At 45.8% G+C, this 27,259-nt stretch overlaps 1 protein-coding gene across 1 annotated transcript in view; it reads right to left on the bottom strand.

Moving 5' to 3' along the window:
* Positions 1 to 27,259, bottom strand: part of GLI2 (GLI family zinc finger 2) — a 187,534-nt gene that overhangs the window by 5,672 nt on the left and 154,603 nt on the right. Inside the window, exons 6-13 of the mRNA XM_036387227.2 lie at positions 23,363 to 23,564; positions 21,059 to 21,272; positions 19,391 to 19,504; positions 16,171 to 16,302; positions 12,425 to 12,574; positions 8,630 to 8,794; positions 3,916 to 4,197; positions 569 to 905 (exon numbers count right to left, since the gene is read on the bottom strand). Coding sequence (XP_036243120.1) covers positions 569 to 905; positions 3,916 to 4,197; positions 8,630 to 8,794; positions 12,425 to 12,574; positions 16,171 to 16,302; positions 19,391 to 19,504; positions 21,059 to 21,272; positions 23,363 to 23,564 — 1,596 coding nt within the window. The remainder of the gene's footprint in view (positions 1 to 568; positions 906 to 3,915; positions 4,198 to 8,629; positions 8,795 to 12,424; positions 12,575 to 16,170; positions 16,303 to 19,390; positions 19,505 to 21,058; positions 21,273 to 23,362; positions 23,565 to 27,259) is intronic.

The following is a 27,259-nucleotide window of genomic DNA, read 5'->3' as shown; positions in this document are numbered from 1 at the left end:
TTTGGATTTCTTGGCAAAGTTAGAGGACCTCTAGAGGGTTCAAAAAGATGCTTTTACCAGGAATCACCAGCCGGTGGGAAACAAGCATTTGAAGCTAGAGGCTTCATAGCCAGGAGTTTCTGAGTGACAAAAGGCTTCTGTCAGAGCAAAATTATGGAGAGAGGTCTTATCTGGATTGCTGCTGTGCTCCAGTGGTCTCCCAGGAAGCACATTAGCCCTTGGGGAACTCCTACTGCTAGAAAAAATGCCAGCAGCCTTGTGGTTGTAACTGAGACAATGGGGACAGCTGTGTCTGGGTTCTGGGCAAGCTCAGAAACAAGGACACCAAAAGCCCTGTCTCCCTTCATAGGTCTGTAGAACTGAGCACCTGGGTTTCTTCTCTTGCACATCACCAGATGGCTGTGTTTACACCCAAGCTGTCCATTTTACCTGACATCTTTAACTATCAAAGCATGACTCAGAGGCAATAAGGAATGATCCTCATTCCTCCAGGGCAGACTCTTGGTTATGAAACCGGAGTCAAACTCTGAAATGTTCCTACAGGACATGGTCCAGGCCCAGGGCTTACCATTTCCTGAGATGGGAGGCAGCTTGGTGTTTCTGGCTTGTGGAGCTGGGCTCACCCATGAGCAGGAATCCTTAACTGTCTTGAGTTTCTCCTTCTTGAGCTGTTCAAGTCGTTGCATCGTCGTCATGTGTTTCCTTAGCTGCAGGCTGACTGCTGAGTTACCAGATGACACTGTTGAGTCCACGACAGGAGCGTTGTCATCCAATGCTGTCAGATCTCCCAGACTTCCCCCGCTGTGCATGTTCATTTCTACTCCACTGTCATTGTTGTTGGTGCTGCCAAGGGGTGATGGCTCACTGCTGCATGACGACTGGCCACCAGGACTGGACTGACACATCTTGGGGAGGGAAAAGAGGAAAAGAGTTGGGCAGGTGAAAACATGGTTGGGAAGAAATCAGGAGCCAAACATCCCCGGTGTTAGTCCTGGAGGCTAGGAGAGCTCCTATCCTAGGCTCTCATCTTGTTACCCCTCCCTGCTGCAAGATCCCAGCTCTTCCAAAAGGCAGATGCCTCCCCCCTGTGAGAGGAGGATGGGACAGCACCCCACAGCTGGAAAAACCATGGTGATTCAACTGCAAGATAGAGAGAAACCAAGTGCTCTTCCTCCAAAAGAAGGACAGATGTTTTTTGAAGAAAAGCAGCATGTCACCTGGTTGTGCAAGGTATATTGCAGCAAACACTGGCTTATCTAACATGGGATCAAGGCTTAAGTATTTCAGACACAACGTATTTCTGTCTTTAAAATACCCTAACATATAATTATGTTAGCTGACAAACTTCCCCGCCAGATAAAAACCTGGCTCACTGTTTGCAAACTCCCACTTGCAGATAAGGCAGATAAGCACCATAAATATTTATTTTATTTACATTAGGAATGTAAACTACTCACATTGAGTAGTTTATTTGGAGCAGACACTATATGGTCTGAACTTGCTCTGCTGCTGCTACCAAACAGGATGCCTGGCTTTTCTGCTCCAGGCCCATGCTCCAGCCAAAAATGGGAGTGCTGAAAAGGCAAAGTACTCTGCCCTGGGCCAAGGTGGGAATGCAGAGTGCTGCAGTGTTGTTCTTAACTCCACAGCAGCGCCCCATGGGCAGGGTTGCCTGGCTCTGATTGCCCTTCAGTCTAGGCAATACAGATTGCAATTCCAATATTTAATGGCAAGTTGTGATGCTGGGAGAAAGGTGGCAAAGGGAATCCTCGGGCACTGCATCCTCCCCCTTTCTGCACTCAAGCAAATTTCTCCTATCCCTCCCCACTGCCCCACATACTTCCACTTCCACCCTGCGAGGGTTAAATGGAGACAGAGATCTGCAGGAGATCATATTTTATACAGCTATTTTAATACAAAGGATTTCTTTGCTCACCTTAGTACCGACTGTCCTTAGGAAGGTAGAGTAAGGAAGGGTAAGTGGGAATAAAGAACAGGTTGTTAGGACAAAGACAGCATTAACATAAAGGACCAGGATAGTAAAAGGAGGAAGAGAGAAATGCAGAATATAGCACAAATTACCAACATATCCCCCACTCCCATACCCCACCTTCCCTGCCTTCCCTCTTTGGGGGCACAAATAAAAGCTCCTAGAAGAGACTTTCCACCTGTTTCCATGGGTTTGGGGTGACACACAAATATGGGTCAAAACAAGGAGCCTGGGAATGATGGGAACTAGTTAAGCATCTCACCCCTCCTACCACCCTGACCTTAACCACGAAACAGGAGCTGGATGGGGCCCACCAGACGAGATGCCACCTGTCAGAGGTGCTCAAGGGAAATACGCAGGGCTAGAGAGGGACAGTGAAGAGTAACACATGACCCAGGGCCCTGCTGCCAGTGAGATGGCTTGGCTGGAGCCCTGGGAGCACAGAGTGCTAGGAAAACAAGCCCATACCTTCAGGAGAAGCAGGGTGGGGAGCTGTAATTGAGTCAGTGTTTTCGTAGGAAAAAAACAACAAAACACATGGAGGAAGAGTATTGGAGAAAGGTCATTCTGTCCAGTGGTTCTCACACTCAGCTTTTGTAACACATTACAGAACCTCATCACAGGAAACTGTTTCTTTAGTCAATTAGAGACATTGTGGATGTGTAAATACTAAATTTTTTCTTAACTGAAACATGCTGCTCATTAGTAAATTGTCCAACAACACATCCCCTAACCCTTCTGAGAAAATCTTTGTAGCTCCAGGGCATGTTTTTCACAGGAATAACAATCTTTTAGCCTGGATTCAAATCAAGAAAATATATATTTTGGAGCTCAAAGTCCTTTCAGCTCAAGTGGGAAGTCTGGGGAATATGTGAACACTCCTTTGCAGGTGAAGGTCTTTTCTTCTGTATCCAGACCATACCATGTTCCACTCTGGTGCAACAGACCAGAACTTTGGGTAAGAAGTGAAAAGAAACATCAAAAGGTAAAAGTGATTCATGTGTTGCAACCCTCCATCTCCTCCTCCATCCTGGATGGGGTGGAAGAGGTTTGATGTGTTTGAAAGCACCACTATACACAGCTCCTTAGTACCACTGACCACGCTACTGCCAATTGTGGAGCTGCTGTAACAGACAGAAAGCTAATAAATGGTCTTTGCTTCAGGTGCTTCAAGCTGTAAAGCTTGATCATGGCTGAGTGACAGGCTGTACTCTGTGGGCCACAGTTTATTCCTAATTTCACTCCCCTGCCCCATGACCTCTCTACAATTTTCTATGGCAGCTGGGAGTCATGTATTGAATTTCGTACTCCTGAGGAATCTGCTCCAGCCAGCCTGGGCTGATCAGGGAGGTGGGACTAGATGATCTCAAGAGGTCCCTGACAACCCCAGGGATTTTGTGCTTCTGTGTATGGTGGACAAACTTGCTTTAAGATACTCAACAAAAATAGAACAGCTAGTTTTATCCCCACTGGCTTCATCAAACAGCAGCAGACTACAAAGAAAAGGAGTGAAGGGTGCAGGGAGGAGAAGAAAAGGGACTGCTTAGGCCAGGACCTTTGCTTCAAGAAGCATTCATCAATCTGTGCCCTGTGGTCGTTGCTCAATTTAAACTGGTGAGGTAGGTAAAGCTCATTTGACCACAACACGCTTGGATTTTACCCACTTTCACAGCACAGGAATGCCAACCTCAGCAAAGGGCACCACATGGCCCCCGTGACTACAAGGGCAGGAATTTATGATGCTGGGTAGGAAGGTACAAAATGTAGTGGACTGTGCCCTGACCTGCAGCTTCATTTCTGGACTTGAACTCTAGTGCTGAAGGGCACCTGCCCAGAGAGGTAAATGGAATACAAATGCTTCATGCACCTACTGCATCAGAGAGATCAGGAACCACGTCATTTCTGCCAAAAGCAACTGCTCTTACCACAGAATTCTCTGTTTTTATCGTTTTGACTTGTAAGCAATCCTCCATGCTCCGTGTAGTGCTGTTGGCCTCGGAGCTCTCCTCTGACACCTTGCTGCTCTGCTTGGCGCTGGCCTCGTTGTCCCCATTTTCCTTGAGAGGAGGTGGCCTCGGGTGGACGTCATTGCGCTGCTTCTTTGTGACATGAGCATCGGGCCCGTGCACCGTCTTGACGTGCTTCCTGAGGGAGCTGGGGTCTGTGTACCGCTTCGTGCAGCCAGGGATTTTACACACGTAGGGCTTCTGTCAACACAAACAAATCTTGGGTTATATTTAGAATAAGCCCAAATATTCCAGGTACAGTGTATGGGCCAAGAAAATACAATGAGCATAGCAGCAGGCAGCAGCAAAATGTGGAGCATCTGCTCCACAGGACTCTGTAAAGACTGAGATATGGAAGATGTGATATATGGGCTGCTGCTGATCCACACAGACTTGGCTTGTCATTTCATGTTGGCTAAACTTCTTGTTTTCAGTTTCTGGATCAAAAGACAGCTAAGAATTCACAAAATACTTTCCTAGTATTACTTTCCCATGTATGTAGTTGCTCGGGTGGCCACAGGAATGTTTCTTGATTAAGGATGGGAAGGAGGTGATGTAGCGGACTGGGCATAACACATTCGCTCTGCTAAGGTGGAGTCTACACCAAGAAAATGTCTGAAACCTTTTGGCTGATGGAAGTCCAGTGAATTCAAGCCAGACTGGATTCACCCTACTCAATCTATCACACCACTCCAGCACCTGTCACCTTGAAATCTGCTATTGTGCAAAACAAACCACAGGCATGCAATGTTTTTTTCACACGACAGCACTCTATCCTGAATTCATGAATCATTGATTGCCACAGGAAAACAAGGCTGAAGCCATGCTTCTGAAAACAGAAATCGGCAACAGAGACTTTTATTTTTTTAACTATTTTTATTTTACTGAGTCTCCAATTCCTAAGTTGTATTAGTACTGCAGTTGTTTGAGCTGGTGCTGCTGCACTGGAAGCTCAGGATTCATCCCAAGTTCCACTTTTGGTCCCACAACAACTCTATGTATTTTCCTACCAATGCAATAGGATAGATCCATGAGAAAAAACAGATAGATGTTATTTGAAGGCTACCCAAAATGACCATTCCTTAAATTTTTTTAAAAATCTGTTTTGTAATTTTGTCCAGGAACTTAAGTGAAAAAATAAAAAGGAGTATATATTCTTTGCAGAAAGCCAGCATCATCACATGAAAAACACTGAAAGTCTGTTATGTATTCAAAAGCATGCTTCCTGACTGATCTTGGCACATCATTCAAACCAGCTAAATCCACGTTACACCCCACTGAGGTAAATATATTTTAAAGCTGTGTAAACCAAAGCACAAAAATTAAAATAGTTTGTTTAAAAATACCATGCAACCTTTTGGACAAGCATTATAGAAATACTACTATTGCTATTAAGCCTTATTACAAAGAACAGAATCCCCACAACATGTGCTGAAAAAATCCTGTATATGAACAGCTCAAAGATTTTTTTATAAATATCCTTTAGGCTCAACATTCTGATTTTTCAGACCCCAGCAATTAGGGTAACATGATCACTGTTGCTTAGACAGCAGACGCTCCACCTAAGGGGATTCAATCATCCTCTTCATCAGGCCATAGCCCTTGCAACTGAGCTAAGCACAACTGCTGTTTCACTGGTGTGCCTTCATCTGTCCCTGGGTTATCCAGATTCTGACATCTAGTGACATCTTCACCCTAGTGAAGTCAAGAGTCTAGATGTCTCAGATGCCTCCCTCCCACACTCATGCACATATGGGGTAATACTCCTGAGGGTGGGAGAACTGGAGAACTCTCCCCACACAAAGCAGAACTGGATTTATGTGTTTTACCCTTGTTCAGCTTGAGTTGCTGAAAATGTCACTCTGAGTCTTTGGCTGGCTATGAACTCAAGGCACTCCTCTGTATATGCATTGGAGAGTGGTCACAGGATGAAAGCCCTTTTTCCAGGTGTAACTTTGAAGGTATCCCCTGAAGGGATTCAAGCAGTCACTGAAAGTTTAAAATGTAGTGTGTATGACATTTCAACAATCAAACCAAAGTCAGTGTGGTAACACATTCCAGCCTTGAACTTCAGCATGTTTGGACCATACACCTACGTCCTGTCACACAATGATAGTGACAAACACAGGGAACCTGGAACTTCCCCCTTAGAGGAGACTTGGATGACTAACTCTGAAACTGGTGTATTCCAAGTAAACACTGCAAGCAGAGGAAAATATTTAGAAGGTAGCTAGGAACCACAATAGAGTTACCAATGGATAATGGGAAATAGTCACAGCCACAAACTTCTGCTTTGCATTTGTGTGGTTTTGTGAGCCAAGGTCTCAGTACAGTTTGCTAAGCCAGTGGTCATGGCCACAGCTGGACACAGGACCCTTGCCTGGGCCTGCTGCCCAGTGTGAGGAGCTTTGCTGTGAGGGATACCAGCTGGTGTAAAGGATTGTGTTATATGATCCTCACAAAGAGGGTGTCAAAAATATGGCCCAGAGAGCCATTGTATGCAGCCTACACATCTCCCACAGTCTTGGGGTGTTTCTGTACTGCATCAAGGAGGGTTGAACAGCAGTTCAGGAATAAGCATGACTGCAACATGTAAGATGGTCTGGATAGTGGCAGTGCCTTCCAGTTCCTTGGCAGGGCCAGCTGGTCTGGTACAGATCCTCTGCTGGTGGCTGTACTGCTCCTACACCAGAGAAGGGGTAGGTGTCCTTTAGGAGAAGCAATTGCAGAGCATAAAATCCCTATCTGTTATCTGAGTCTTTGATTCGTGGTGTTTGAAAGCAGCTTGTGCCAAGTGTCAGCATATTTAGATCAGGGTCCACAAGAGACATGGAGCTGGATGCTCCTGCCCTACAGCCTCACCTTCTTGCACAAGGAGAACCCAAATGATCTGACTTTCAAGTGTGTTCAACCTCTGCTAAGATAAGCAAGGAGTCATCCCACATCCAATGCAGCTCCTGATCTGGAACACTCGAGAATCTGAACCCATTGGAGAAACTACATTTACTAACACATTCAAAATGAAAATTCCACATGGGACATTAGCTGGCTCAAATGGGAAACTGCCCTGCCTAGCAAAGCTCCTGGTAAAGCTCCAGGGATGTGAGCTCAAGTGATCTATGGCAAAAAAGTCGCTCACATACTGTCAGTGTGCACAGACTGGGCTGAGTGAGTCTGTATCCAGCACTGAGAGCTGTACCAGCAGTCATGATCCATTCACATGAGAATCCTTAGGAATCGAAGGGAGATGCAAATTTCCTTTAAGACAGGAAACAATGTTGCAAAAATGTAAATCTTCAGTGGCCTGATTGATTTTTTCAGTTTGAGAACATGGAGAGTGGCTTAACACTGCAAAATTAGAGGTGGAAATATCCCACAATGAAAGGGACAATGGATCCAGCACTGGAGGAAGGCAGAAAAAGCATCCAGGGCTGGAGAACAAGCAATTTCCAACACCTAAATTGTGAGATTAAATCATAATTGCCTACCTTTTGGGGAAAAAGCTTTAACAGAAACATTCTGTAGTCAAACACCACTTACTGGGAATGCAGGATGCCGAGCAGACAAGAGGCTGCAACCTACCTTTTTAGTCCCTCCTGGCCTCAAGGTTGGTGTAGACTTAAAACATCTCCAAACTATCCAGTTTAAGTGTGGATATGGGTTAATTTTAACCTTTGTCTTGCTAGTGGAGAACAATCCTGACGTTTGGGTTCATACCCAACCCAGTTCAAACAACCCTGGGATCCTAGTCATTCACCAGTCCATCTCAGCATCATTTCGGCCTGGAAGAGGTTTCTAGATTTTGAGTCCTCATTCTGACTCAAACAGAATCTCTGAAACCTACAGAGCTTTGGTTATCACTGACTGATACTAGGCCAGAGATAAAAATACTCCCAACAAGCCCTTTGTAGACACAGCATCGCTTCAAAAGGCTGTCAACCGTGACAACTGTGTTCCATTCTCCAATGGTCGATATTTAACTGTTGCAAATTAGGCTACAGACTGAATTCTTCATGGCTGAAAACACTATTAGAACTTTAGAGTGTTGTTTTTCTTCCCCTGTCAGCTAATTAGTGGTAATATAAATTTCAATCGTCAGCTGTGGTTGATTGCAACAGACCATCACATGCGTTACAATAAAGGCAATTTCCTCTGCTCCCCAACTACTAATAGTGGGTCTTAATTATCCAAGGTTAACAAAGCATTGCATTGTGCTCTATCATTGTACATCAAATGATGGAGGGACTATTATTTCCTGAGCATCAGGATCCAGGGTAGCTGTTATATTACTGCATGTCTGCTCCACAGTAATATTAAACTCCACTTGCACAACTGTACTATACTATCTGTGCTATTAAAAATTATATGTTTGGAAAATGCTTGTTTTCATTTCCAAAGTCGATTAAAAAGTTTGCATACTTTAACATCTGTTTATGATTTCAAACACAGCTTTCATAAATATAAAGCTAATGTGGTCTGGCTTCCCAGCAAAAATAAATCCCATTAAAAAATAAGATAAACCTCTCATTACAGTAGGTTTCTTTTTACATGCGTCCAGTGTGTAAAGTGTATGTTTATTGTCAGCAAAATTTAAAAAAAGCCCTCCGTTGAGCTGTGGTGAGCCCAGGCTTACCTCATTGGAATGTGTCCTGTTCTGGTGCTTGGCTCTGTCCGAGGCATTGGAAAAGGCTTTATTGCAGCCTTCGTGTTCACAGACATAAGGTTTTTCTCCAGTGTGGGACCTCAGGTGTGTCTTTAAGTTCTCCAGGCGGGAATAGGCTTTGGAACAACCCTCAAACTAAAATAAAAAAACCGCATGAGGAGTGATTAATTAACCAGAAAAATTTGATTTTCCCCCTGCCTAAACCCTTCCAATCTGTTTCTCATTCTTTCTTTTTTTTTTCTTCTTTTTAAAGGGCTTGTGTTTTAGGGAACAACATCCACTTTGTTGGGAGAATTTGCTTCCCTAGGCAGGCTGAGAGTTTCAGAAGTGAGTCATATTTGAGGTGCTACTCCTTGTTGGGTACCCACCTGACATTTCAACAAGTGACTCTTTTTTTCCAGCAGAGCTAAACACCCCTCCACTCCTCCCAGAGCTCTCTTAGCCCCTCCTGCCACCGCTCTGCATCTAAAACACTCGGAAACAGGGCCCCCCCCCCTCCCACCTAGGGAACTGACAGCTTCTCCACAGTCTGACCAGCCTTGCAACTTCACTAGCACCAACACTGGAAAGAGCAGACAGTTCGCTAACACACAAACAGAAATCTAGCAAGCTTTAAAGTTTCCCAAATTACAGCTTGGGTTTACTCTTGGAGGATGCTGTGGTCAGGCTGTCTGACATTACCAGTTTAAAAAACAAGACTCTCAATCTTGAAGACAGATGGATTTTTGGATGATGAAACAGGCCAGGAACCTTCCTCCTGGAAGGAAACCAGCTGCCCACACAATGAGAAGGAGCAGCTTGGGAGACGTGATGAGGCTTCGGGTGATTAAAGTCCTGCCACCCTCCATTCTGGCTGGGCTGGAGGCTTCTCCCTGCACCTGCCCCATCTCAGCATGGGAGGGTTTCACCTCCAATGAAGGAGTCTCTAAAGTGCTCTTTGACAAAACAAGTGGGAGGTTTTAAGAAATGCAAGGCTCCCTTGGAAATTCTAGCTAAATGTTGCACTGCCTGTTCAGCTGGGAGCATTGAAAAGTCTAGGCTGTACTTCCTATACAAAAATACACCCTTTAAATTTCAACAAGCAGCCCCTGCTGCTGTAATGTATGTGCTGTATTCTAGTCACATCACTTAAACATGTCTACAAGTTCAGTCCAGTTGTGACAAGACTTTACATTGCTCTGCTTGAGTCTTGGCCAGTGAAAAAACTGGAGCCACAGCAGGACAGGTCATGCTCTGTGTCTGATTTTCCCATGGGCAGCTGAGTGGTTCTACACATCCAAAGCTCTGGTCACAGGCACTGCATTCAATAGCAACAGCACCTGCTGCCTTGGGCTCCACATGCACTGCTGGACTGCTAGGGAGGGAGGCAAACATGCAGCCCATGAAACCTATGAAGCATGTAGGTACAGGTTGATCCCATGCAACATTTTTGTAGGCAAAGGCTTACTTAAGATCCCCTTTAAGGTCTAGCATAGGGATGGTAGACATAAGGCAGATTTGCTCTGCTCTTGAGCTATTCACATCTCTTCAAGGACCAGTAGGAGCATCCTGCAAGAGCTGATTCCTTCCACAGCTTTGTCAGGGCGGGATGGATCCAGTTTTTCTTCCTCAGACAACTTTCATTAGCCCATTTGTCCCACAGAACATGCCACAGCTCTGAGGTAGCACAGTATATCTCTTTCTTCTCTTGCCCTGCACAAACAATCCTTTACAAGTCAAGTCTCTACAGTTATTGAAATACATCATTCCTCTTGCTGGAAAACAAAGGGAACTCAGCATGAGACAACTCATGCATCCAATCTAGTTTTGCTGGATACTGACACAAAAATGCAGTTATTAAGAGCAAAAGTTCTGAGGCCACATTTTCAAATAAAAGCTTCTCAGCAAAGCAGGCTGTGCATGTTCAAAGCAGTTGTTCCCACACTTACGTGTGGATTTGATTATGCCAGTGGGAGTTCTAGCTGTCATCTGTTGAAATAATCCTTGACCAAATCCCAGGCTGCAACTGGGCTCATCTGTAGCTTTATGCACACCACAAACTTACTTGTCTGAAACCATTGTTGCTTTGAACAATCACTGCCAGACTTGGACAAGGAATGCTGTGCCACAGAAGGGCACCGTCTGCAGAACTGCCATTATCCCAGACAACTGGAAAATGGTGTTCCTCCAGTTTGGGGACATGCAACATACTGCACATGGAGGGCCTGCAGTTCTCCAGGAGGCAGAGGATGACTTGAGACTTAAACACAGCCTTGCCATTGCCCCAGTGTGACAAAGCTGAGGCTTGAAAAGGGCAGGATTGTGCAGCAGTTTTTTTCCTGCTCCACCACAGCACTAAAGAGGATTCAGCCACTGCTGGTTTTGTCTCCTGAGTCCCTCTGCCTACAAGGGCAGGCTAGACTTGCCCTCAGTGCTCACTTTTTATGCACCAACAATCAATATTTCTTGATACTTTTAAGGAAGATTGGTAAAGCACTAGACTGGGCAAAGTGCTTTAGAAGATTAAAACAAAGGACATGGCCCTGTGCCCCGGGGGAGCTTATGCTCTAAATTAAATGAACACAAGGCTGGAAGATTGATAAAGGAGTCATGCAGCAGGCAAATCATACATATCCTAATATTTGTAAGCAGGAGCTGGGGCAGAGCCAGGGAGTGAGCAGGGCTGGAATTGGCTAATGGAGCAGAGGAGGAGGAATATATGGGAGGAGGGCTCAGACATTTGCTGAGCAGGAAGAGACTCATCCCCAAGACTCTGGGGAGAGGAACAGTGTAATGCTGATCGCAGAGGAGCTATGAAATGCCATTGGGAGGAGAAGGCAGAGAGCAGAGGATATCAAAAGACAGGGAGGAAAAGAGGAGTAAAGGCTGGAGGAGATGAGGAGGGAGATTGTGAACATGTCCCCCAACAGCTGACCACAGTCACTGAACTCCATAACCTTACTTCCCTCTTGTGCCTTGCATCAGGCATCCTTGGCTGCCCCACATCAGCAAGCAGTGTGGTGAGAGGCTCCAAATGTGAAGGCACATATGGGATTTCATATCGTGAGGCTAAGGGGAAGGAGAGCCCAGCTCTCCCATGTGGTCAGTGAGCCTGCACCCAGAGGACTGAGATACAAAACAGTACCCCATACTTCCTCAGGCAGTGTTTAACCCTAGACACAGTGCTGCTGGTATGCAGAAGGTCTGGAGACTGAGCACTTCTTTGGGGTTTAAGCACCTATGGCTTATCCTCACCTCTGGATTAAGAGAGCAGAGGCAGGAGGTGTTGGCCTAGATTCCCAGGCTAGAAAGAGACATGTGTGTATGCTTTGGTCCATGGGTGAGGGAATCTTGCATTCCCAGCAGCTGTAGTGGGTGATGCCAGGTTAGACACAACCAGGGTTAGACAACTCCCCACAGTGTGGCATTACTGAATTTCTTTCTTGGATGTAGGCAACTAAATTGGCTGGATTTTCTCCTTAAGTGACGTGTCCTGAGTTGCTTTGGATCTCTGTGGTAGTTCTGAAATAGTTCTTCCCAAAGAAATGCAGTTTTGCCCACTAACATCCTACCCACACTCCTTGTCCTCTTGTCCTCTTGTCCCCAGGGTCTAACCTGCAAGTAGCTGTAACCCAGACACAGAGAGCTGGACTGGCTCTGAGCTGCTGCCAGTGGCTGGCCTGGTAGAGCCCTACCTGAAGCCATGCCCATGTCTGCCATCACATTTCTGTGACCACCCCAGCCTGGTGTCCCACTTGCCAAGTGAGATGTCCCCTGCCAGCTCACCGTGCACTTGTGTGGCTTCTCTCCTGTGTGCCTTCGCATGTGCACCACCAACATGTACTGGGCCTTGAAGGGCTTCTGCTCCCGTGTGCAGTCCTGCCAGCGGCACACAAACTCCTTCTTCTCTCCATGGATGTGGTCGTTGTTGATGTGCTGGTAGGAGAGAAAGGAAAACCAGGTCACTCCTGAAGAGCTGATGCCAGTGAATCATGCACAGTGCTCCAAAAGCCAGATGTTCCCTCCCCAGTGCTTGTCAGGCACTGCAGCACCTGGGTGCCAGGTGCACAGGTGACACCACAGGGATGTGGACCCAGCACTGTGGTCTGGTGTGTCCTGCTGAGAAAGGTGTGCAGCACCCAGCAGACTGGGTACAAAGCAGGCTAAAAATTAGAGGTTTGCAAAAGCAATGGGAGCTTCTGGGAGCAGGGAGCCCTCTCAGCATGCCCCCAGCTGCTTGATGCCACTCTTGACAGGGATGACAGTAATTTTTGTTTCTGCTGAACCCTCCTGTGCTGCATTTACACACCTGAGACCCCTTCCTGGGATGCTGCTGGAGGATGATGGACAGGAGACAAGCCTTGATTGGATTCAATAATCTTAAAGGTTGTTTCCAACCTAAATGATCCTATGCATCTAAGTCCATATGCTGGCCCGATGACATCCACCTGCCGTCCAGAGCTGGTGGCTGGCAGGAAATGACAGCATCTAAGAGCTATGCAGCAGGGAGAGCTCATTTACTGCTAATTGCTCAGGCCCACAAAACTCTGTGCTGGAGTGTTGAAAAGCCAGACCCAGAATGGTGCCTTCATCCACCCTGGTAGGGAGAAGTGGGCTGTTTTTTCCCAGTGAAGGGCAGATGAAGCCCTGCTGAAAATAAACAGAGCCAGGGGCCAGCCCGTCGGCAGCGCTGCTCCCGCGGCGGCCTTGTCTCTCTGAATGGGGTCTCATTGCCAAAAATAATGCCTGTCCTCGCTCCTGTGTTTTCAGAAGACATTCACTGACAGGAAATCCTAAAATAAACCACTTTGGTTTTGGGTTTTGGCTTTTTTTGTGCTGAGATCTTTTCCAGCCCCCGCCTTCGTCCCCAGGCCAAGGCCAGGCACACATGTTGCAGCTAGGGATGAGACTCTCTTGGGGCCGTGAGGCAGCATGAGGACACAAAAGTACATTACAACAGATTCATCAGCGTTCACAGCTCCAGCTGAACTCAGTCTCAGTGTTCTGTGTACTGCAGAACAATCCTGGGGTCAAGGTCCTGCTGCCTGGGGTCCCAGCTCTACCCAGAGACAAGAGGAGGTGTGTGGGGCTCAGCTGGTCTCTTGGGCACCACACACAAACACTGAGAGCCAAAGCTGTGTGCTGGGAGAACTGGGGAAGCCTTGGTTTGGGAGAGGTTTTGTATGGATTTAGAGTTCTGCTGCCTACAGTTCTGTTTTTACAATGTGGCATTGGTGTGAGATTTTAGCCTCAGATGGTGGAAATCTGATGAACCTCTCCAGAGACCCATGGACATGCTAAACCATGTCCAGGCCAGCCTGGGGAGACACGTCTCCAGGCTCTGCTTGTGTGGGAGTCTAACTTGCAATCAAGACTACACACAGCAATGCTGGGAGTGTGGAAGAGCACAGGCTTACCCTTCTGGTCTTGTTTGAGCCAGAGGAAGAACATTTACAGAAAGGGAACTGTAGCCCCCATTCAGGACTATTCACTCCCTGTCTAGGCAACATCTGCTTCCCATCACATGGTGTAGGAGGAGTTGCACAGCTCACCCCACTTCAGCTACAGCTCCTTAGCCCCTACCTGGCTGAAGGCTTTGCTTGGGCTTCTCTCAAATTGAGTGTGACCTTTGAGGTTGGGAGCAGCAGCAATGCTTGCAAAAATATGTCATCACTGCTGCTGCTCCCTGTTGACATGCACTTCTCCCACAAGCACACTGTGTATGGGGAACAGACCCTGCTCACCCAGGTACTTTGCACACAAACTAGAGTTTTTCCATGCATGGTGAGATGGCACCTTCTCAGAAGCTGGCCCACAACATCTGTATTTCATTTGCATGTGTATTTTGGGCATCCCAAATCCACAACCCCATGTTGCTAGTAATCACAGTACAGAAGACTCAATTTTTGTAACCTTCCAAATTTAGGAAAATCTTGGGAGATTTCATCAAATGTTTTTCTTTGCTTATTTTTGGGGTTTTTTTCTGGAAATTGTGCTGAGCTGCCTGGTGCTTTGTACTTTGCTCTGGGCAGAGTTAGTTTTTCTTACATCTGAGAGGGAAACACACAAAAACTGCTGGACACATGTGAGCCCAGCCCATCTGACAGGGCTGCTGCGGTTTAACCCCAAAAAAGCAATGCCCCATACTATGCAATGTGCAACCCATTAAGCACCTGATCACTCAATTGGCCTTGAAAACCGTTTCCAAATCTGTCTCTACTCAAGGACTTGATGCACTGAACCAGTGGCTTCTGGCACAGGCAGGCAGGCACTAGCCTTAGATGGAAGAAAAACATGTGCCCAAAATTGTAATTTAGAGTGTAGTCCCTCTGCACAATGTTTGTGTGCAGAACACGGGCAAATGGTGACTGATGCCAATTTGGAGGCATCTAAATGTATCCAAAATGAAGATATATAAAAAATGGTGAAAGCAAACACAAGCCCTCAGGAAGGGAGCTACATGTGAATTGCACATGGGTGGCCCCTGGCAAGCTGGGAGCCTGTTTGAGACAAGCAGTTAAAGGCTGAAGGAAAAGGAAAAGGTAGCAGCTCCTGAGGCAAAATGTGTTTAATCCAAAACTCTGCTGCAAGCATCAGGGTTGCTGGGCTGGTGAATTCCCAGCAGATATGGGCTGGCTTCAAAGAAATGGGACTTGCACCATAGATCCAAAATAAGGACTAGGGAGGTATTGGGCTAGGAGCAAAATAGGGCTTAGGCACAGATCATGTCTGATTTCACAGGCACTTCCCTGAGGATGAGGAATTTGTTGACCCCAGATGCCAAAGGAAACCAAACGGTAGATACTCAGAGGAAGCAAAGCATACAAAAGGTTCTTGGAATTAATTAGAACTGAAAATCTGATTAATGACTTGGTTTGGGGATCCTTCAGAGAGCAGTTTTGACATGGGTTTGGGAACATCACTGTGATTATGGAAGCCCTGTTGCCCAAGATTTAGAAAATCAACCCACTTTCTGTATTTCAGACACTAGAGCATATCTCCAAAGTCTGAAAGTGCTCTGTTTCTGTGGGAGGGATGAGCTGAGCAGGTCAACAGCCTCTAAGTGATATAGCTGCACAGCTCATTAACAGCAGCATTAGAGACTTTCCCAGCCTGGACCAGGACTGAGGGCAACATGGATGATCCCTGACCCATAGCTGGTGTAGCTCTGTGGGAAGGCTCAGTGAATACGGCCAGTGAAGAGAGAAGGGCTCAGCCCCTTTCCCCATTTTCTGATCCAGTCTTCTGCACTGAGCCTTCTGTCATTGGGCCATGCACAAGGGAGACTGAAAGTGCAGCCTCAGCAGCTGAGAAGGGAGCAATATCACATAATCTATGAGAGCCTTCTTTCAGCTGAACTCCTCGGGGAGCAGCGACCTGCTTTGGCAGTGTTTACACACCGTATCTCTGATTTGCACCTTTAGTAGCTCCCAGGGTGAGCTCTGGCTGTACAGCAGCTAGTGATAAAAAATGAGGACAAGTGCACAGAAACCCAAATTTATCGCTGGGGTTTCCTCCCAACCATTACTCACATGGACGAGCTGCTCCTGAGTGTCATATTCCTTTGTGCACCCTTCCCAGTGGCAGTTAGTCTCATAAATAACCTCAGGCTCCTGTTTACATTCATCCTTATCAAGATCTTCTTTCAGGTCTGTCAGATGCTCCTGCAACACATAACGGTGCATTGTATAAGGTGAACTTCTTTCATCTGAATTCCTCCATCACTCATAGATTACAGGGCAAGTATCAACTGATCACAAAACCATGCTTTTTGTGGCTACATAACATCCACAATTACTGTGAAATAAGGAGCTACAGGGTTTTGGCAGAAGTGGATCAGAGCTGACGACAAAATATGAAACACCCCAAAGCCACTGATGAAGCAGTGCCTGGATTCAGCTGGGTTGGGGGCAGTCCCAGGAAAAACTGAAAAAAGGAAAGAGCTGGCTTCTGACCTTTATGTTATGTTATGTTCTTTGCTGGAGCAACACAACTGATCTGGGCAGAGTGGAGAAACATGAGCATAAAGAAATCACAGGGCAGTCAGAGCCCAAAGCCCACTCACCTGACATGGGCTGGGCAGGGGGTTCCTGTTTTCTGCATCTCTCAGTAGATGAGAAAATGATAGCTAACCCAAAGATTTATGCCTGCAGGTTGCTCCACAGGGATGAAGTGATGAGGTCTCAAAGCACTTCTCCTGAGAGGGGAGTTTGGAAAGCTCGAGCAAGACCCAGTGAAGAGTAGGTTGCAGAAGAGAGCTCCTGGGACTGTGGACTCACTAATGAGTTACTTTTATGCTGGGTACACTGCAAGCTCGCTCCTTAACTTCTCTGTCTAGCCAGATCCTCAGTGCTAAATGAAGCACAGAAGATTTTTGTTATGGCTGCTAGGATTAAAGCATGGGCAACTACACAACAGTGTAACATACAACATAATTAGTACAAATGTGAGTAAGGACAACTGTCAACTCTGCATGCATCAGATACCTGCACTACAAACAAGGCCATCAGCACCCACTATTGGCTTGGGAATCTAGCAAGACAAAACCCAGCAGGTTTTGACCCCCTTCATTCCCTTTCCTCCCAGACACTACCACTGCCTAGCACAAAGCATCCTGCCTCCAGGACACCTTCAGACAGAAGAGATTTGTTTTAATTAGCTCTTATTTAAAAAAAAAAAAAGATATTGCAAGGTGGCTCTTGGGACAGAAACTGTAGTAATTTACAGAAAGACTTCTGGAGATTCAAACTATACTAGAGCCCAGAGCAAAAGTCTGAGAAAGTTCAAAGAGCAGCTTTTTTTCCCTGAAATTCCTATTGGTTTAGCTTTAAACACTAATTTTTTTATGTTTGTCTCTGTGCAAAGTGCGGTTCCTGGACAACTGTAATTTTCTAATAAAAATCTTATTTTCCCCAAATTTTTATACTTTCTGTGGGAAAAATGGAACTGTAACAATTTAATTTGTTGAAAAGAATTAACTTGTTTTATTTCCAGCTAGTTCAATGCTAGTCTGAATCTGTACTGGAGCTCTCTTGTGGCACTGCAGAAGTTCAGTAACTCAGGTCCCTTGTGCCTGGTACTTCACTGTGTCCCACAAATCTTGTATGATTGTATTTTTTACAGCACAAACCATCATGGGAGAGACTGTCTTGCCAAGGATTGCAAACACCCAAACCACAACTCATATGAGGTGTTTGAAATGCAGCATTTCCAAAACAAAACATACACGTTTTTGGGGATAGATGAACTTCATAGTCAGCAAAAAGTGGATCAGTCAATTACTAACTGACTGTAACACAACTTTCAGCACAGTGTCCTGCAGAAAAGGAATTTCTAAATTTAATCAATTCTTCTTGCTTAGACCAAAGTATACACCCACTATACTCAGTTTTTTAATCTGTTCTCCTTGCCAAGAACGGGCTTTTACATGGTACCTTCTAGTAATTTCCCAGTCAATACTGAAATACTGCAAGATGTGGAACCTACATTTCTCTTGGGGAATTACTTCACATACCGCCTCATTAGGAACTATTAGATGATCAGCGTGCATTTTCCTACCCCTAATTTCACCTTGCTATTCTAATAAAATCTCACTGCATTACTTTAAACTGCTCCATTCACTGCCAATTTCAGTGTTTTTAAGACCCAGTGGATAAAACCCCTGGAGCAGGGGTGAGCCAGGCTGGTGCTTTCCAAGCACTCCCAAGCTGGGCGCACACGGCTTCGCATGGAGCAGCGCACGGAGGCTGGCAGCCGTTGTCTGTCCCACAGCTCCTCCACTAACACATGCTTTGAGAAAGCAACTGATGGCTTTTGAATATTTTTTCATTTGCTGCAAGAAATAAACACATTGCCCTATTAGCCCAGGCGGCGGCCAGATTGGTTTTTCAGGGCGTGTGATTTTGCAGCAGTGTGTGGATGCACTCCTAAACTCAAAGCTCCAGAGAGGTGCCTCTTTGCCCTAATCGTGCTGACTACAGCATGTTTATCTTTCCCTGATATGCTATCTTCATCAATTTTACCAGCCCCCTGATGACTACACACGTTGCTGTCCCCATGCATCATGCTGAGACCTGCTCCTGAACCAGGGCAGGAGGAGAAATTTGTCATCAACTCTTCCATTCGCTTGACAATAACATGGCTTAATATTTCATGAAAATGAAGTGCCCAGAGCACTCCTGATAGTTTACAGTTGTGATAAAGGACGGTCAGATGGATACTGTCAGCCATTAAGCAGTTTGCAATCACAGGGCTCCAGAAAGAAAGCAAAGGCCTCTGGGCCCTTCTTGGTGTCAAATGTTGTGTCACCAGTGTAAAGGATGTTTCTAGGAGCAATTCCTTGTTGAATCAAGAAGTCGTCCTTTTTTTGCAAGCTTTCTACCTACATGCAAGTTTCCCTCATAATCTATGTTTGCTCTGAGACACTAATGCTGCTTGCTTTGCAGCACAGAAAACTCAAACATCATTTTTACATTATTATACTTGATATATTTGCTCTCTCCTTTTTTTCCTTATCCAAGCACAGCAACAGCAAGCTGAGTCCCAAGTACCCATGGAATGCTTCACTCAGTCACTGCAGCTCTGCCCCGTCCCTTCCTGGGCTTTGTGCTCCAAGAGACACCTGCCTGCCTGGCAGATTTTGCTGCCTTGCTCCCAGCTACAACAAAAGATGCCAAGAGGATCATTCCCAAAGATGAGTCCCAGCAGCTCACTGCCTCAACCCCACAACATGGCTCACAGGAGGGAGGTTACCTGTGTGTTTGGGGACACTGGGGGCAAGCCCTCAACTTCAGTCTTGACTTTGCTGCGTTTGTTAATTACTGGATTGACGGTGCTGCTCACGGCCGACTCACTGCTCTGCTTGCTCTAGGAAAGAAAACCAGGCAAGAAATGGCACTGGGGTTTGGGATGACACACAGACTGTGGCCCACTTCCTCATTGAAAACTCACTTTAAAATCAGTCAAGGTTGAGCTTCAGGAGTGGCAGGGGACAGCAGGGTTGGCCTGGGGTTCATATGAAAACCAGCTCATGTGGGTTTGTGCAAGGCAGGGGGATGGGAGAGAGGGAAGAATCAAGGGCAGCCTCAGCTTCAGGCTCACTGGCGTGAGCTTGGCCTCGCCACTGCTGCTCTGTTTCAGAGCAATCCAGTCCATGGCATAGCCATCAAAGCCTTATACAACCCCCACCCAAGCCAGTTTTATTTCTCAATGTGACAAAATGATTTGCTGAGAAAATGAATTCCTGGGGGAAGCAGGGGTCTCTGGTTATATGTGAGGGCTCTGGCATGCTGTGTCCATGAAAGACTGTGTGTGTAATTTGCTAAGCTCTTAAAAAATAAGAACAACTTCAGGAGAAAAAACATCCCATTGTATGTGCATAAAATTGGAGCATTAACATTTTAAATACTCTTGCTAATTGCTCAAGATTGGTCCTGCAAATTTTTAAACAGAGGCAGAACTCCTTCCAGCCACATTATTTTGGTAGCTAGTTTTGTAAGGAGAAAACAAAACCAATCAATCAAATAACCTGCAATAACAAACAGAATTTGCAGTGCAGCAGCCATGAGAAACCCTAAAACAATAAACCAGTCTGAAAAGTTCAGTATGATACTACTAGAACAACGATTTGAAATGGGTGTGACATATGGTGAAATAAGTCTTTGGGGAGAAAAGCAACTGCAATTTAGACTTGGAAGGAATGTAAGTGGAAAAGAAAAATGATTAAGCATGTGCTAGGCATATTCACTAACCCAGTGCATGCGGAGGGCTTGTGCACACATATATGTGCTTGTGTGCTCACAGGTATTTGTAAGGATGCATTTAAGGCGTTGGGATCTCATTCCTAGTTTTCAAAATCTGGCCCCTGGTTTTGCAAAATTTAGCAGTAAAAACTGACAGCAGGGACACATTGAGAGAAAACCTACTGAAAAAGAAGAACAGCAAGTAAAATGTGAAGAGGTCCTACATAGGATGCACTTACACATTAAAGATTAAGACCTTCATCATGATTCAGATAGCACAAAAAAGGAAGGAGGGACTGGTAAAGGTCCCAACAAGAAGCTTGGTTCACAGGTGCTTATTTTGCAAAACACTACAGCAACTGACGTCCCTCAATTTCACAGGATATAGCATGTTCAAGGAAATTTCCTGCCTGGGATGACATTGCATACTGTTTTCAATACTTTGATGGACCAAGGCCTTTGGTTTCTGTAACAATAGGTGCAAGGAAGGGAGATGGGTGCAAAATTTGTCTGTGCCTAATTCAGAAACACTTGCCAGGAAAAAGAACAGCAACATAAAGGCACAGTGAGTAAAAAAGAGAATTGCTAGAACTCCCACAACCACCATGAAGGGAAGCTCACTTCCCATGGAGAAGGTGCCTCCACTTCCACATGTGCCATGCAGGATGGCTGTCGCTACCTGGCTGGAGTCAGAGATGCAGTTGCTGTTGCTGCTGCTCTGTGCTGGTGATGGGTTCACGGAGATGACTGCCATGTGCTGCCGTGAGGGGAAGGTTGGGGATGGCTGGATCAGGGGAGGAGTGTGTCCAAAGGCTGAGCTCAGGCCTCTTTGCTGGGTCAGGATCTGCTGGTACGTCACGGGGTTAAGCGGGTGGGGGAAGCTGAATGCCGGACTGCAGCAACAGGAGAAATAGAAATGATGAGGAGTTATTTTAAACAATATTTATCATATTAGCCAGTCATTGATTCAAGTTTGGCTTCCTGGAGACTCCAGGAACCAAGCTGCAATACCCAGATAGACGCCTTCAATGCCAGGATAAGCCTGACTGCCTACTTTACTGCAAAGTCATCATTTGACTTGCATGTGCCTCAGCAAACTTGTGAATCATTTTGACCCAAGCATTAGACTGATCATGATTTCCTTGCTTCCTATGTAAAAAAACCCAACAAAAGCCCTTGGGAGTTCATAAGAGGATGAGACTTCGGTAAATCTGGCTTTGCAGCCCCTAAGGCTGCTGGGTTTTCCCATGCAGACCTCTTTTGCAAACTTGCAACTTTGGGGTTATGCTAACCTGGATATGAAAAACAAGCATCACCTGGCTCACCTGGCACAGATTACAGCAAGGATGAATAAGTATCCACTTAACATAGTCCAAAACCATGCAATTTACTCTGCATTCAGGTGATGGGAGTTCTGGCTCAGGGGACTGCTGAAGTATGTCACCCTTCCTATGTAGGTCACTGGTTCATCTCCAATCTAGGTCAGCAGTGACCAGGAACACCACTCCCCCTGGCTGCTTGGGCAATAACTGGGACAACAGGTCCGAGACAGGATGCAGCAGTGGGGAGCAGTAAAAATAAAACTCTGCTTTTGGAAAAAAGGGGTTAACCCCCAGGAGCAAGTCCACTGGGCAGAGAGGGAGAAGCACAGGAGATGCTCTGTGGTAACTCTAGATGTGTGATGAACAAACCACAGACAGCTCAAAAATTGATTATTTGCCACCTTCAAGAAGTGGCTGCCCTGAACCTTTACCCTCATCGTATTTTCACCACAAAAACTGCTCAAGGTGTGACTGTTCAGAGAATAGGGCCATAATTAGAAACACGCTTAATAACCAATTTTGCTTTTGGAGAGAGTATTTCATTCCTGCCTTTAAGATGCTGTAAAAATAATAACAAAAATGTCTTTTCATACCAAATTTCTGGCAGTTATGCTGCTATATATGTTAGCCATTTTACAAATCCTGACATTTAGGATATATTTTTAGAACACGGAGAAGGGGTTCAAATTCTTTATTATTAGTTGATTATTCCCTTGGAGGCTGAAAGTTGACCATTGCTTCAGTCCCTGGACTCTACTGATTTGTCAAAAATACCAGACAGTACTCTTAATATCTGAGTATAAGCTGAGATGCTACAGGTATGTGCAGATAATGACAACAGGTAAAGAGGCTAGAAAAAGTACGATTACCAGATAAGAAGTTGCAATTTGTTTATGTCAGTCTTATGTTTGATTTTACAGTCAATTTCTAAATTATGCTGCTGGATAAAGTAACTTACATAATTAATCCTACACTTATTAATAAAAACATCTCTGTTTTCCCCCACAAGTTTTAAGCATGCATAATCTTCATAACCCTTTGCTTTGCAACATCAGTGTTAATTAGATCTAACATTTTTAACAGTTAAGTAACAAAAAGAATAATAACATTGTGAAACTTGGGTGAAGCAATCACAGTAGGGATTGACAACAGTCAGCTGGCTAATGTAAGTGCTTTTTAATGAAGATTTGAACAAAACTTTACTCAAGGGTTTAGATTTGGTTTAAATATGCTTTTAGAATTAGGCTCTTCTATCCACCCAGGCAACATTTTTTCTAAGAATGTGGGCCAGTAATTTGGAGAGTACTTTGGGGCAATCTCTTAAATCAGAGTGTTTCTTAACCAGTCAAACTGCTCACAATGAGCATTTTTTAAGACCAATTTATTATCTGTTTCTGCTTGCAGGGACGCATGATCATACTGTAATTACTGGAAACGTGGTAGCCAATAACTCCAATCCAGCCAAAGAAACCCCACCCCAAATGCCACAAAACACCTTTCCACATGCAAAACTAGATGGGGGCTTTGATTTACTATGCTACACAGCCCTGATGCACAAAAGCAGAGGCTGCAAGGGAGGGAAGCTCTCCCTTGCAGGAGGATCATCCCTTCTTTCATGCGGGTGTTTCCTGAGCTGAATGGAGCTGATCCCAGAGCTTTACCTGATTGTCCCGGCAGATAAATGGCCGTAGGAGCCACTCGCTGCTGAGCTGCTTCTGGAGTTGTTGATATATGCCACAAGAGAGTTTGGGGAGGTCCTGATCATTGTCTGGAGATCAATGCTGGCATCAGAGAGCGGGGAGATAGACAGGGCTCGTTTCCGGCTTAATCTTGGAGTCACCCGTGGGCTCGAAAACCGGGACACTGCAGGACAGAGAGGCTTTGTCAGACAAGACCCGTGGGCTGCTCCCTTCCTGCAGGCAGGCTGGAAGTGCTGAGAATTGCTGCACTCATGACTGTTGTGGGATGTTCAGGACACAGGAGCAGTGCAGGGACCAAGTGCCCTTTGATGGGAGGTTTCCTCTCTTCTGGGTGCTGAATCACAGGGGTCGGGCAGCACCATGGACGCCCGCTTGCTTTGCTGTCCTCAGGGGATACAGAATCCTGTCCATAACCCCCTTTCATGGGCACTAAATTAACTTAAAAGGGAGAAGGCCAGCAAGGTTTCCATGAGTGCAGCCATGCCTCTTGACTCAGTGTCAGGAGGAGCAGGCCAGGGGAGCTGCACATCCAAGCTGGGTGACCATTGCAAATGGTGAGTGTGTGCCTGTGCGCGGGGGGAACGGAAACCAAACGAGCATGAGCACAATGCTGACCAACCAATTAATGAAGGAGGCGAGGCTCCAGAAACCCTGAAAGTAAATTAAGAGTTTTAAGAAAACCAATTTGGCAGCTCAGGCACAAAGTTCAAGCTCTCCCCCTCTGAGGGGACCTGCCAGTGCCTGGACCCTATTAGCAATTGTCAATCATTCAGGCATGAAGTAATTTCCAACCCTGCCAGGCCCATTTATGGATCTGCAATACATGATGGGTTAATACTGTAAAAGTTTGGCATCTCTCAGTGTTTCAGCACCACTAACTGGAACTACTGACTTCACCCAAAGGAAACTCTGCCCAGGCCTGACCCACCTGCAGATCTCTGGGGTGGCGTGGATGGGAGCTGCAGATGGATCAAATCACAACTTTCTTCAATGCTAGGGTACCAGATCCAAACCCTGCCTGGAATGACTCATCCCTCCAAAGCAAGAAGTGTTTGGATCGTGTATTTAAAAAAAAACAAAAAAACAACTAAGGGTGAAATATAGCACTTGGCAATAGGTCCTAGCTGGTAATCCCTGCCATCCACCTAGGGGTGCAGGAGGGCTCAGCTGCTCCAGCTCCTTTCCTTGATGAGCACAGCAATGTATCACTACTTGACTTGTCCAGTGGTGGTCTCCCCAGAAAGCATCCTTCCTATTAAATGCTGTGAATAAAATACTGAACTGGCCAGACAGCAGTATGAGACATTTTCTTCTAGCAGGTTGAAGGCACCGATTTTGGCTGCGTATCACCAAATACAAGCCTGGCACGTTTTAAGAGCATGAACTTTCTGTCCTGATGACAGTGCTGGTAGATGAGAGGCTGACTGGGATGTAGAAGGAGGTAAGATGTGTCCTGCTGGTGTGATCAAACAATTCCTTGTGCAAATGAGCTCGTCTCAGCAAAGCCTGGCCCAAAAGGCTGAAATGGAGATTTCCCAAACTTCACATCTGGTTCCTGAAATCTGAGTCCTGCCAGAGCCCTGGACCAAACAACATGAAGGTTGCTTGGGCCTAGATCACAATGGTCCTCTGGCCATAAGGAATCTTGATTCAATACATGCAGCACAACCTGGAGGGACCTGGGCGCTCTTCCCAGTCCTCTTCAGCCATACCTCCTTGAGCAAGTTGCTGCTTCTTTCCGTGTCCCTATTTCCCAGTGTCATCTATTTAAATGAGCTCCTTTAGACAGGGCTTGTATTTTATTCTGTACATACTGCACCAAGTGCGATGGGGCCCCATCTCAGATGAATTGTCAGGATTTCTGTCCTACAAATAATATGTGTATTTCCAGATATAGATATTGTTTCCTGCATTTGCATTCCCACAGTCTCCTCCTTCTCTAACAGAAGGAAGCAGGCCAGATTTGACAGTCATATTTATCTCTGTTACTCCCACATCTCAAGGGAGATCTGTTTATTAATGTGCCACTTCCCTTGATAAATTACTAAATAGAAAGAAAAGCCTTGTACTCATTTCTCGCTCTTCCTTCACATGATTTATGCTCACAGTGCTGGATCAGCCATTGGTCCCCATTAATTTGCAGAGGGAAGAAGACCTGATGTCCAACAGAACCAGGGTTTTAGCAGTGCAGACGATGTGGGCACTCCTCCCTGCTGCACACAGGTATGTCATTTTTTCCCCATGTAAAACTCTGTGGAAAGCTGTCAGATTATCAAGCTCTCTTGGGAATTCTCCAGTCCAAAACCAGTAATATGCATTGTGTTAGTGTCCACTCTAATTTAGATCCTGCAGGTACTGCGGACTGTCTGAAATGTTTGATAGCAGATCCAATAGGTTGGGCTCACGCTTTACACGAAAGCCTCTTAGGTCTTGCAGGCCTCCACAGAAAGCTGTGACCTAAAATCGTGCTATGGATGAACAATTCTCTCTTCTTAATGACAGCCTGCCCAAGGTGCCTGGGAAGAGAATCGTCTGGGAAATGAAGAAGGAGTTTAGGCCCATGAAGAAATGCTCACCAGTGCATTTAGGAAGAGAGAATCTTTTCAAAATTATTATTCAAAAGCAGATTAACAACACTGGGATTGTTCTAAATAATAAAGTTTGCCTGACCTGAATCTTCTGATCTGAGGACATGGAGCAGGAATGTTAAATGGTAGCAGGCAGCAGCAGTGGTCAGCATTTGTGTGGCTGTACATAGCAAGGGGTTCAACACGGGCTGACTGACAGCCACTGGGGCACATAAGCAAAGTCCTCTGCTGCGTGAGGTCCAGTGTTGCTCAAAAAGAAAAGCTACACACAACTGTTCAGCAGGGACTGTGCCCAGAGAAGGAACTAAAGGCGGGTTCCATTTTTCACACACGCAGATGGAAGTCTTTGGGAACATTTATCACTAACACTCCTCTCTCCTCTCCCCTTTCAAAATGAACAGGATTAGTTTAAAGAATTTTTTGATGGTTGGAAAATATGTTGGGGGAAGTTCCCCAGACAGCTTAGAGCTGTGAGGAAAGTCCAGATTTCTGTGCTAGAAGGAAAGAGTATCCTTGGCAATTTCCTGTGGTGCCTATGAATTATCATATCCACAAGTTGCTCAGAAACTGGGATACTTCTCCCAAATTTAGCTTAATCCACAACAGGCCAGTGATGACCAAATGATCAGCTCTTACATGTGGCAGCTTGTGGACCAACTCTGGCGCCTGATCCCAGTGCCCAAGGGCAGGATCAGATCCCAACTCGTCGGGGGGGTGGGAGCAGAGGTTCCTGCTCGGACCACTTCTGTGGCCGTGGGCTGTCAGAGGGATTCTACAAGAGATGTTTTCTTCTGGAGCAAGAATTCAGACCTCATGTCACACTAGGAATAATGGCAGCAAAGCCCTCCTGAAAGGAAACATCAGGCACTCAGTGGGAGCTCCTTCGAGGCTCCTCCAGGATAAGGAAATTTCAGGCAACCCTTTACAGACAAATATGTTTCTATGCTCACAACAGCACAGGATCATCAGGGGTATCTGCTCCCTAACAGACAAGCCTGTAAGGCACATGGGCTGCAGATGGCTTACACCCTGCCTGCCCCCCTCCCGCCTCACTGAAACCTGGCCAGAGCCACTGCTTCCCCTCCATCCCCTGGCCAAGCCCCAGGATAAATACTGTGTTATCAAAATGGTCCCCCTTCCTCACCATTCACAAAACTCCATCCAAAGTGTAAAGAAATATCTCCCCCCACTCCCATCATCAAATTAAAACCAAGGGCCCCATAAAAACACAGGATGGTCCCATAACTGATAAGCGGCAATAAACTACAAA

This window comes from Molothrus ater, chromosome 7 (genome assembly GCF_012460135.2).
Source record: "Molothrus ater isolate BHLD 08-10-18 breed brown headed cowbird chromosome 7, BPBGC_Mater_1.1, whole genome shotgun sequence".
Classification (NCBI taxonomy): Eukaryota; Metazoa; Chordata; class Aves; order Passeriformes; family Icteridae; genus Molothrus; species Molothrus ater.
This window is presented reverse-complemented; position numbering and strand designations above follow the sequence as displayed.